We start from the raw sequence: 12,538 nt of genomic DNA, 5'->3' as shown, positions 1-12,538 counted from the left end.
ATGACCCATAATAAACCGAGGATTTTTAGTTTGCTAAAGAACTTTCTATAATTGGAAAGAAAACATGTTTGACAATGCAAAGCACCATATGACTCACATTTTAATAAAAAGAGTTGGAAAATATTTAAAATATATATTTATATGGAAATACCACTGATAAGTAGGTGAAACATTTCAAAACTGATAGTGCTTTAATTCCTTTTAAATTTGCCACATCTGGATCCCAACAGTAATGAACTATTTAAGAGTGTATGTGATTGTCAGTTTAACTGAAGACTAAGAGCTCTTCATTATCATATAGCGAATCCAAAAGGAGAGTCTACAGCAGATGTCACAACCATTCTCTCCCAGTAAGGCCATAAAGCTTCTTTCCTACCCCTACCTAGCTTTATTTCAGTCTTATTTCAGTCTTGTGTTCTGTACTGCTCATTGATTGACCTTTGGCAGAATTTTTAACTTTCAAACTGCAATATCTTTATTTATAGAATGTTATCTGAAATTCTTACTGGTTAGAAGGATAAAACAAAATGTATATATTGAAGGTACTTTGTAACCTTTGTAACTAATTTAGTGATTAGATTTAACATGGTTGAAATTGTCAAAATAATACATTAAGGACTGATAGTTTTGTCATATCCAGAATACTTACATTTGAAAATATATAATTATAATAGTTTTAGTAAATTCTCTTATTTGGTAGTTAACAAAATAAGGTTACTTAATTATGTGACATGTATGTTTATAAAATCATTTCTTATATAATTTGTGGTGTGAAGTCTGGGAAAGAGAAATTGGCATTCAGAAATGATATGTAGTATATAGCTAGGAGATAGGGAAGAATTTTCATTTAACTTTGTAATAGAGATACTGTCTTAAGCATATGTTTTATTAAATGCATGAATCAAGGGAAATTATAATAGTATTTTAGTAATACTTCTATTTTTCAAACTTTTCAGTTTTACAGTATCACTTTTGACTATTAAGTCTGGGATATTTTTGTTGATGTTTTGCTCCTTGAAGATTTTTGGTTTCTTCAATAGAATTTCTTTTATATTTAAATAGAATAAAAATGGTAAATGTCTAGATCGTTGGTTAACTATTAAAGGATACTGAAATTTTTTTGTTTTTTTTATCACCTTTTAGAGCAAGAACTTAAAAGTTTTTTCATCCTTTTCTCTGTCTTCTTTTCTCCTCCAGACGTTCTTTGCCCATAGAGAATAGATTCACTCATTGATACATGGTTGGAGATACTGTTTTCATAACTTGAGAAAAGCAAAGCTGGAGTGCTAAGGTGACATCTGAAAAGCAAGAAGGGTGTTAGCATAATGCTACGAAAAGCAGTGAATCAAGTTTGGGGTCCTCTAAGCTTGCTATTGGATAACATACTTGCACATTGTAGAAATTAGGGCAGGCAAATTGAAGAACTCTTTAAAACTGAAAAGCCTAATTTTTGTTACTTCACAGATGTTCCATTTAAGCAGACCTCTTCCATCGCCATAGCTGGAGCTGTAATTGGAGCTGTCCTTGCCCTTCTCATCATCGCTGTCTTTGTGACTGTGCTGCTGACTCCTCGAAAAAAGAGACCTTCCTATCTTGATAAAGTGTAGGTAACATTTTTTGCCTGTGTTCAACTATGAATATTCAGTATGTGCCAGTATTTATATCGTTACAGCTACTCATACGTAAAGTGTCTAAGGGATGAAAGTAAAGCTATTGTTAGATCTTTGTGAGATGACCATGGTTTCATCAGAACATCTCATACTACATCTTGGTTAATAAACAGTGTCAAGGGGCTGCTGGAGACAAATATATTAGACATCTTTTTCACCTACAGTACATTAGACAGCTTTCCAAGTGGTAATATGATGGCACTCTATATTGCCCTGCTTTTTGAATAAAAATGCAGGTCTTTGATGTAGCTGAAAGACAGATACAAAAAGTCTTAGAAGTTTGTTTCTTCAGATTGTATATACCTGTCTTATGTATAGATACAAATAAACTTACAAGTGCTAAGACTTATTCAATCCGTCAAGTTTTAAAGCTTTTTCCTTAAAGAATTTTGGTTTTGGTGAATTATAAAATGTGCCTATTTTTCTTTGAAGAGAAAGCAGTGTTTTGGGCTCAATCTCTGAGATAGAATTATAAAGCTGAAATTGCTCTTTGCTGTAGAATCAAAAGACCAATGTCAAAAGTATGAGAATACATAAAATTTTATTTTCTAAAATGCAAAGGGCTACAGGATACGTTTATTTTATATATTTTTTTTTTTTTTGCAACTCAACAATGTTTAAAATACATGAAATACTGTGGTCTTTTAAAATAGATTAGATCATTTTGGCATCAAGAGATGCATTTCCTAAGGTTTCCTAATGATCCCTTTGTTTGTTTCAGGTTGTAAGATTTATAATGGTCTGTAGATTGAAAATCTTAATTTGCATGATGCATATTCTAAGATTGACCATGCTTTTGAAAATTAGTTTTGGAAGTATTTCCAAAATACAGTATAAACTTTTTTATTATTTTAAGACATAGCCTTTTAAGTCGCTGTTATGACACTTTGGAGATAGTGCCTTCCATTACACACATATTTGACTGTCTTTAAAGTGTTGGCAGGCACAGGTAGATGTAAAAATGTGTAAAACATAAGTAAATTGGTCATACACTAGATTACTGGCTTAGTAATAATTTGCCCAAAATGCTTCTATTTGAGTCGCTTCTTTAAATATGAATTGACTAGATTGTCTTCAACATTGGAACCTTTAAAACCAGTTTGCTTTTTTCACCATCTGTTATAACCTAACGGAAATAGGAGCTAAATTAAACACGCAGTGTACACTAATATAAATATTAATATGAGGAAAATGTCCTCAAAATTTAAGAATCTTGATTGTTTTTCCTTTTAGTTATGTTTTTTAAAGTTTTGCTAAATGTAGAAGTCACATTTTTAAACCTTTTTAATGCAGGATTGACCTTCCACCCACACATAAACCACCTCCTATGTATGATGAACGATCCCCCCCTTTGCCTCAAAAAGACCTTCTATTTCAGGTAAGTGTTCAGGGACATACTTAAAATTAAAGTGAAATAGAAATGCTAAGCAATGTATATTATTTGTTTCAAAAAAATATCCAGTCATGGTACATTAATTATTGCATAATAATATGTAACCATTTTTCTGGAACATATTGAGGATCAAATTTTGTCTACAAATTGCTAAGAAGGAAAAAGTTATGGCCACTAAGACAAATTGACGCAGTATTAAGAGTACAAATTCTTACTAAAAGCTTATGGCTGAAGATTTATTGTTATACAGTTTTATTCATATACAGATTCATTATAAAATATGCATTTTTACATAAAATAAAAGGTAGGAAAATTGAATGTCTTTGGTAGGGTATGATGAAGAGCTTTTCCTCCTTGGAGTCTGTGTTTTATTTTTGTTTCTTTTCCGTATACTCAACGTCTAAATTTTAACATTCCTTTATTTACGAACAAAAGGTTTGCATTACAATTTAAAAGTCTGTCCATGAATATCGGATCCCCTATTACATTTATGATAACTTTTAAAGTTTCTTTTGGAATCAGTTTACAGTAATTCATGTGAAAGTATCGATTCAGTGCTTCTATCTCATGTTCTATAACTAGATTAATATGCTCTGCTTGGGAAAGTTTAAATCATCAGAATATTTGAATACATTTATTTTTAGCTTTAGTTTTTTTGTTTTTGTTCTTTTCCTCTGTCACTCAAGCAACCTAATGGGGCTGTAACCCTATATTGTGGTTTTATTACCTGTGGCAATGTTCTTTAATATTTTCTTCCTAAAAAATGTCCTATATCTTCAGTTTGAATAAGGCAAATCATTTGCCCAACAATTAATTTATTTAATTTGGTGGAAAAACTCCAAGGGAATATATCTGTTAAGATATTATCAGTTTCTATTCTTTTGTTGCCCATATAGTCAGTCCCCTGTCCGAGCACAGCATGTATACTCATTAACAGTGGGCACCAGCTTTGTCATCTTACACAAGTTGGATGTCTTGGGGGCGAAGACATGCCATCTTTTATGACCTCTTCGCACATAAAGAGTGTAGCTTCACATTTCTTTTGGTGATAAATGAACTTAACAAGTAGTAAGAAAGGTCAACAAAATATTTAACTAGATTTGTTGTGAATTGCTACAGAAGGATAGCTGTCGTCCTTCCTCCACAAAGCTACCCTGTTTCCCCGAAAATAAGACCTAGCCAGACCATCAGCTCTAATGCACCTTTTAGAGCAAAAATTAGAATAGTAAAATAAGACCCAGGTCTTATATTAATTTTTCTCTAAAAGACGCATTAGAGCTGATGGTCCAGCTAGGTCTTATTTTCAGGGAAGCATGGTAGTAGTTAACCAGAGGATTTCTAGATTCTGTTTTGGGAATGTTTTTAGAATGCTGTTAGTAATTTTCTAGGACAGTTCTAATTGCAGATATGTTTATTGTCTGTAAAATTAATTGAATATACAACTTGTTATTTAATATTTTAAAATTAAATATTCTTAAAAGCTTATGAATTGGGAAAAAATTATTTGGCTCAGATCATGTATCCTCGGTTTTAGTTAAGAAAATACGAATGATATATATGTAGGCCCTTCTAAATAAACAAAACGAAGATTTTTCTTGAATGATTTGAGTTGACAGTGGTGCAAACTGCAATTTTTAGTATCCTTGAAGTCAGAGAAGGAAGGCTTCCTGGATGGATCGATTTTGGAGGCAGGAGTTTTGAAACTTGTGATTAAATAACTCAGTTGTTGATTAGAGTAATTTGACTTGTAGTAAAAGGCATAATTCAAAGCATAAACCTGGGTGGAAATGAAGTTATGTGGAAAAGTAATCGAAATTTTAGAAAGAAAATTGAGGGGAGAGCACCTGGCAATGGATAACAACATTGGACTTTGGGAGTCAGAGACTATGTAGTAATATTGTGACTTTGGCCTCATCTGTAAAATTAAGCTGGTGAAAAATGTAATTGTTTGTTTTCCTCTTCTAGCTATAAAACTGATTCTATAAAATATTGCTAAGGGTCGACTAGTTGCTATCATTTTGCTTAGGAGAGTCAGAACTTGAGTTGGAGATGGAATCATTCTTAATTTTATAAAGATTTTAAGAGTAATTTAGGATATTCTCATTATCCACGAGTAAGACAATTTATAATCCGTGCATTATAATGTCATATGTTAATTATATGGCTGTTTGTGTTTTAGCAGAGATCACTGTTGTTAGGAACCTAACTATCCTCCCAGACTTTTTCCATGAATTGACTTTCATGCGTACATCATTCACATTTATATCTACAAATATTTTTTAAAAACACAAATGTGGTCATAGAATACATATTGTTCTAGAAATTGTTTTTCCACTCTATTACAGACCAATATTTTTCAGAGGGGCCAACGTTTTCACCATTATCAAAAATCCTCTGGGTTGTTAAAAATGAAGATTCTTGAACATAATTTCAGGTTTACTGAATCAGAATCTCGGGGGTTGGAGACAATGGTCATTTTATCTAGCTCACCAGGTGAATTTAAATGCACATTCAAATTTAAACACTATTGCTATCTCTGTATCTCATTCTTAATGGCTATAATAGTATTCCATCGTGTTAATATACCACAAATTACCTAATTATATTTCTAGGTTGTTTCCAATTTTTTTCTATAACTATAAGTTTTATAGTGAGGTTACTTTTATATACTTTATTATACACATGTATTCATAAAATATGTGCAAAAAAAATACGATTACTGTGAAAAATTTTTTCAACATTTAAATGGTACCATATTTCTGGCCAAACTGGTTGTGTCAATTTATGAGTTTATTCCTATAAATAGTGCAGTAGTCCACCCTTATCTGTGATTTTTACTTTCCACAGTGTGTTACCCACGGTAACCACAGTCCAAAAATATTTAATGGAAAAATTCAGAAATAAACAATTTGTAAGTTTTATATTGTGTGTTGTTCTGAGTAGTGTGATGAAATCTTGCGCCATCCTGCTCCACCTCATTTGGGACAGAAATTCTCCCTTTGTCCAGTGTATCCATGCTGTGTATGCCACATTAGTCACTTAGTAGCCATCTCAATGATCAGATCAACTGTTATGGTATCACAGTTCTTGTGTTCAAGTAACCCATATTTTACTTAATAATGGCCCCCAAACCATTCACAGAACTTTTATTACAGTATATTGTTATAATTTTCTATTAGTATTTGATTAGTAATTCATTTCTTACTGTGCCTAATTTATAAATTAAACTTTATCATAGGTATGCATGTATAGGAATAAACATAATATAAAAGGGTTGGTATTATCTGTGGTTTCAGGCATCCGCTAGAGGTCTGGGAACATATTCACATGGATAAGGGGGACGACTGTATATTATTTCCCTCTTTAATACTGTTTAGTGGAATTTTCTTTTTGCCAGTTTGATAAAACTGGAAAAATAGCTCATTTAAAAGCGTTGTAGATTAGTTGATGAAGTTTCATAACTGCCTATTTGTTGTTCTGTAAACTACCTATTTCCATAATTTTTAAAATTTTCAGTTACTTTTTGAGCTTCGCTTGTTAAATTTTTAACAACTCTGATATGGACAATAATCTTTTCTTACAACCATCTCTTAAGTTTCAACTTTATAGTCTCTGTACAGAAGGTTTAAGTTTTTATGTAGTCACATCTCTCTGTTTTTTTCCTTATAGTTTCTGGAAGTTGTGTAAAGTCCTTTTTTTTTTTTTTTTTGGTATATGTTTTCTACATTTCTTATTACATTTATTTTAGGCATTTTAGGTAATTTAATTTTAAATGGGGCTCTCCCAACCCAGACCACATCCATGGCTTTTTCTAATTGGTTAGCATTAGCTTGTATAAATGCTTTGGCTTTTTAATATGAGTCTTGTATCTAGCCTCTTTTCTCAAATTTCTTATTCATTTTAATAGTGTTCTAGTTTGTTTTCTTGAATTTTCTAGATATATTATCTATTTGCTACAAATATTAGGTTGGTACAAATGTAATTGCGATTTTTACAATTGTTTTTAACCGCTTAAACCACAATTACTTTTGAACCAACCTAATAACAAGTTATCTTTTTTCATTCCTTGTTTATTTTGCTTTCAAAAGAAAGCAATGATTAGGACCTCTAGCTAAATGCTGACAGTTGGAGGGGGCTTTGTCTTATTCAGCTTCAAATCCAGCATGAAATACTGAAAAATAGCTCATTTAAAAGCTTTGGGGACAACACTGTGCATTCTATGAATAATGCTATTTTTTTAGCTTTGTATTGGAAGAGTTGTATACTTTGATGTGAAAGACAAATATTTCCCAAACCAACTAAAATGATCCAAGGAACATTTTCAGGGATAAAACATATATATATACACATACTGAATACAGTTTGGGTTCTGATACAGAAAAATCTCAACATAAATATAAATCTTTTAGAATATTCTGTGTTTCAGCCTAAAATACCATTTATTCTTGGAAAGTCAGGACTAGTAGCATCCTTGAAACAGCTACTATTACTTGATTCTACAGAGGATCATAACAGGAATTTCAGTCAAACAGCAGCAATATTACTGGACTGGAATGTTTAATCAGTCATACGGTTATGGCAGTACTTCAGCAGAATCTACTGTCTGGAGAAATTATGATATTTCCCTAATAATTCACTATTGTAGATCACATTTTTTAACACATTTTTGTACATGTTCATGACAGAGTATTGTGAAAGAAGTGTTTCTACATATTTTTCTTCAGTAGATAATATATGCAAAACAATATTAAAGAGTATTTTCTAAAGTTTCCCTCGCACTTCCATTCTTATTTACTCTACCCCTATCACCTGCTACAGAAAACCACTTTATAAATTTCTTGTCTCAATATGGTTATTTTGAGCATAGACAGGAAACACACATATACAATTTGTATCTTTTCCTATACAAAAGGTAATGTGTATAGACTGTTATATGGCCTGCGATTTCTACTAAGATACACTGGAGATTTGTATTGGGATGTGGAACGTTCTCATTCTTATATCTACAGGTGATTCTAATATGTACATATTACATAGTTTATAATGTCAATATTTTAATCAACCAATAATGCTGCAGTGAATAGTTTTGTATATATGGTATTTTGTATCTATGCAAGTATAATCTGCAGGGTAAATTTTTAGACTTGATCTTGCTACATCAAATAGTAAATGTGTTTATGCTTTTGATACTGTCAAATTTTCTTTTATAAATACTGTACTGCTTTTCACTTCTATGAGTAATGCTTGAAAGTACCTGTTTCTCCAAATCCTTACCAATAGCATATGTATTTTACTTGGCTATTGGTAATCTGATAGGTAACAATTGTAACTTCACAATCCCATTACTAGTGAGTTTCAGCATCTTTTCAAGTCTTTAAAAAGCCACTTTTTTCTATAAGCGGTAATTCCTTAACACTTTCCTGGCCACTTATGACCATTTAAACATTTTATAAATAAATATGAAACTGTTTTTTTTTTTTATTCCAGCGTGAATAGTATGTACATTGCTCCTTGGTATCCAAATTTGTAGTACAGAAAGTGTAGTAAGATGAATTATATATTACCTCTGATTTATAAAATAAGATAAAAAATAGAAAACTGTGTTATTACTAGAACTCAAACATTCGCAAACTATTTAGTTTTAGAAACATGATATTCCTATTTGTTATCAATATCTGCAGTTAGAGATATGCCCTCCAGGTATCTTAATTTCAGTTACCAATTATGCCCTATTTCACTTACGGCTTTCTTATACTTACCACCCTACTACTCTATAGTTTGTTTGTTTGTTTGTTTGTTTGTTTAGTTGCAAGTATACAAAACAATGTAGTAGTTAGACATTTCATCCCTCACAAAGTGATAATCCCCCTCCCCCAATCTATTGCCCCTCTGACATTGTATATATCTGTTACAATTCCATTGGCTCTATTCCCTATGCTATACTCCATGTCCCATGACTATATATATATTAAATTATAGTTCACATACAATATTACTCAGCTTCAGCTTCAGGTGTACAGTGCAGTGGTCTGGCATCTACACTGTCCATGAAGTGGTCTCTAATAAGACAAGTGCCCATCTGACACCCTACAAAATCTTTACAAGATTATTGATTATATTCTCCAAACTGTTTCATATCTCCGTGGCAATATTGTAGTTACCAATTTATGCTGCCTAATCCCTTTCCCTTCTCCCTCATCCCCACTTCACTCACTTCTAGCCACCATTAGTTTTTCCTCTCTATCTCTGAGACTATTTCTTTGTTGTTTTATAGATTCCCATTATTTCTTCCCAAAACTCATCTTTCCAACACATCACTGCCATTTTTCAATAATATTTTTAGTTAAACTTCTTGTGTTAATTATAAATATCATCAATGGTGTGGTTGTCTCCCAGGTTCTGAATATTTTAACATGTTTCCAGATACTACCAGTAATTATGAGCTTTGGGGTCAGGGAGAAAGGAGGGAGTAAGATAATAGAAGAGTTAGCATTTTTCTTCCAAATTAAAGGAAATTATATGACTGGGTGAATTCTTCAAGTAAATGAGGACTGAGTATTTCTAGCATGGTTTTGTACTTGAGTAGCAAAAAAGTTTTCCTCTTTCATATTGCCTCCAGTTAATAGGCAGTGGCAATTAACAAGACAAGTTTTGGGCCTTGTTCTGGTGTGAGGGAAGAAGTTTTGAGATCAACAAAGCTTGGCTAAAATAATGATTTATAAACTGTTACAATAACAGTGAAATATGTATTCAAATATAGATGTAACACTTGAAGTATTTTTACTAAATCAAAGCTCTGACTAACCACTCTTATAAATGAGGAAAAAATAAACCTACTTTATAAGGTTTTATGGGGATTAATAAGTTACCATAGGTTACCTCCTTGGAACAGTGCCTGACACATAGTTAACATTATATGTTTGCTGTTATCATTATTATTCACTTAAAAAGAAGTTAACATGATTACTAATAAAAATATTGAAGAGATCAATCAGTGAAATTATTTTAGTAGAAGAATAAAACTGATACTACTTTGACTCATGTAAACTCAACTTCTATTTCTTTTGGAAATTATTGATACTTTTATTATAAACTTAGTAGTGCTTGGAATGAAATTAAAATGTATGGAGTCTACATTTTTTTATTCATAGTTCTGGTCATGTTTTTTCTCTTCGGTCATTCATTTATCAAACAAATATTACTTGAGTACTTAATATGGTCCATACTGGGAATACATAGCTAACAAAACAGATAAAATTACTACCTTTATGGAGCTTACATTTTTAGTGACAAATAGATAAATGCTTATGATGACAGCTGTTTTTCCTTTTTTAAAAATAATTTTATTGAAGGCTAATTGGCATACAACAAACTATACCCATGTAAAGTGTGAGTTTGATACATTTCACATACTTTACACAAACACATACATACATACATACATACATATCCACGAAACATCACCACAGTCAAGATAATACACATAGCCATCATTTTCGTAAGTTTCCTTGTGCCCCTTCGTAATCTTCCCCGCTCATCCTTCCCTTGTCCCCCTTCCACATCCCCAGAGAACCAATCACAGATCTGCTTTCTGTCTATACAAGTGTATGTTAGTTTACATGTTCTTGAATTTTATATACTAGAATTATACAGTATGTCCTCTTTTTTGGTCTCACCATATAATAATTTGGAGAGTCCTTTATGTTTGTTGATCAGTAGTTCATTCCTTTTAGGTAGATATAACTAATAGGTATACGACGTTTTTTAATATGTTTACCTGTTGATAGATAATTCAGTAGTTTCCAATTTGGGACTATTACAAACAATACTGCTTGAACAATTACATGTTAAGTCTTTGTGTACACATATGTTTTCATTTCTGTTGGGTAAGTGCCTAGGTATAAAATGGCTGGGTCATATGGTAAACGTAACTTAAAACGTGTAAATTTTTAAAAAGATGCAAACTGTCATCCTAAGTGGTTTTACCATTTATGTCCCCACCAGCAGTGCGTGACTTCCTCCATACCCTAACCACCATTTGCTATGAACAGCCTTTTTCAAATTTTAGGCACTCTGATAAGTGTGTGGTTGTATTTCATTATAATTTTAATTTGTAGTGTTTCCTAGTTACTAATATATGGAAATTTTTTTTTTTCATTTGCTGGTTTATCATCTGTTTATCTTCTTTGGTGAAGTTTCTGTCAAATTATTTGCTTATTATTTTTTCTTGGATTATGTTTTTATTGTTGAGTTTTGAGAGTTCTTTGTATATTTTGTGTAATTGATAGCATGTTTGTGTCTCCCCAAACTGCATATTTTGGAACCCCGATTCCTAATGGTATTTGGAGATGGAGTCTTTGGGAAGTAATCACGTAGCTCATGAGGGTGGAGCGCTCATGATAGGATTAGTGCCTTAGAAGAAGAGATAGGAGAAAACTTATTTCTCTTTCTGCTCTCTGCCATGTGAGGGTACAGTAAGAAGACAGGTGTCTGCAAACCAGGAAGAGGGCCCTCACCAAGAACCAAAATCTTAGACAAATAGAAGGCTTGGACTTCCCAGCCTCCAAATCAGTGAGAACTAACTGTTTGTTCTTTAAGCCACCCAGTCCATGGTATTTCTTAAAATAGCCCCAGTGGAATAAGACATTTTGGATACAAGTCCTTTGTCAGATACGTGATTTGAAAATACTTCCCCATTCTCTTGCTTGTCATTCTTTTAATTGTGATTTTTAAAGAGCAGAAGTTCTTAATTTGCATCAAGTCCAGTTTATAAGATGACTGTGTAATGCCATGCTTTCTCTCAGGATTGGGGGAGTTAATACCTATTTTTGTTAGTTGCTATTAATAACATTAATTATTTGCATGGCACATCATTTTATTTTTCCTGTATAAACTTCATCACAAATAAGGAAATTTAGTGAATTAATTGAAAGACAGTAGTTTTCCTTGGTTACTAGAGTTCCTTCAGTACCTAGTATCCTGAGGAGAAATAGATAGTTATAAGTAATTCTCATCTCACCTGAGAAATACAGAAATTAGGAAGACTCAGCCTCTCTAATAGTGTTTTTTCCCATGGCACCGAAGTCGCCATGATCTCTTTATATGTTCTAGTCATCTCTGTATCAGCCACAATAATTAGCACAGAGAATATGCTTCATAATTTTTTTTTAAATAGGACATAAGTGGTACATGAAGGAAAATATTTTAGAGTCAAAATTTTTAGTAGAATCAAATGGAATCTAATAATTTTGTTAAAAGTAAGATTGGGATTCAGTTTTTTGACTTGCTATCATTGTAGAAATGCTCTAAGAAAGTTCTAGACTTACTGTACACATATAAACCAACACTGAACTGAATCAGTGCATTAATTATGTGACTTTTCAGAAGTTGAAATCCTCTGACCTTGATTCTCATTGCTATCTGTTTCTGATTTGTGGCTCAGTAGCCTGAGTGGGAGTGTTAGTACTGTCTTAAG

The 12,538-nt window shown here is 32.2% G+C and overlaps 1 protein-coding gene across 2 annotated transcripts in view; it reads left to right on the top strand.

Moving 5' to 3' along the window:
- The window catches only part of NECTIN3 (nectin cell adhesion molecule 3), a 129,087-nt gene that overhangs the window by 67,552 nt on the left and 48,997 nt on the right, over window positions 1-12,538 (top strand). For both annotated transcript variants that reach the window (XM_088794427.1, XM_019711639.3), the window contains exons 6-7: window positions 1,465-1,603; window positions 2,964-3,048. In XM_088794427.1, the coding sequence (XP_088650553.1) occupies window positions 1,465-1,603; window positions 2,964-3,048 (224 nt within the window). The remainder of the gene's footprint in view (window positions 1-1,464; window positions 1,604-2,963; window positions 3,049-12,538) is intronic.

The sequence above is a fragment of the Rhinolophus sinicus genome, chromosome 17 (assembly GCF_057876585.1).
Source record: "Rhinolophus sinicus isolate RSI-liver-muscle chromosome 17, RSI-T2T, whole genome shotgun sequence".
Taxonomy (NCBI): Eukaryota; Metazoa; Chordata; class Mammalia; order Chiroptera; family Rhinolophidae; genus Rhinolophus; species Rhinolophus sinicus.
The sequence above is the reverse complement of the archived record's forward strand: the minus strand, read 5'-3'. Positions and strand labels throughout refer to the sequence as shown.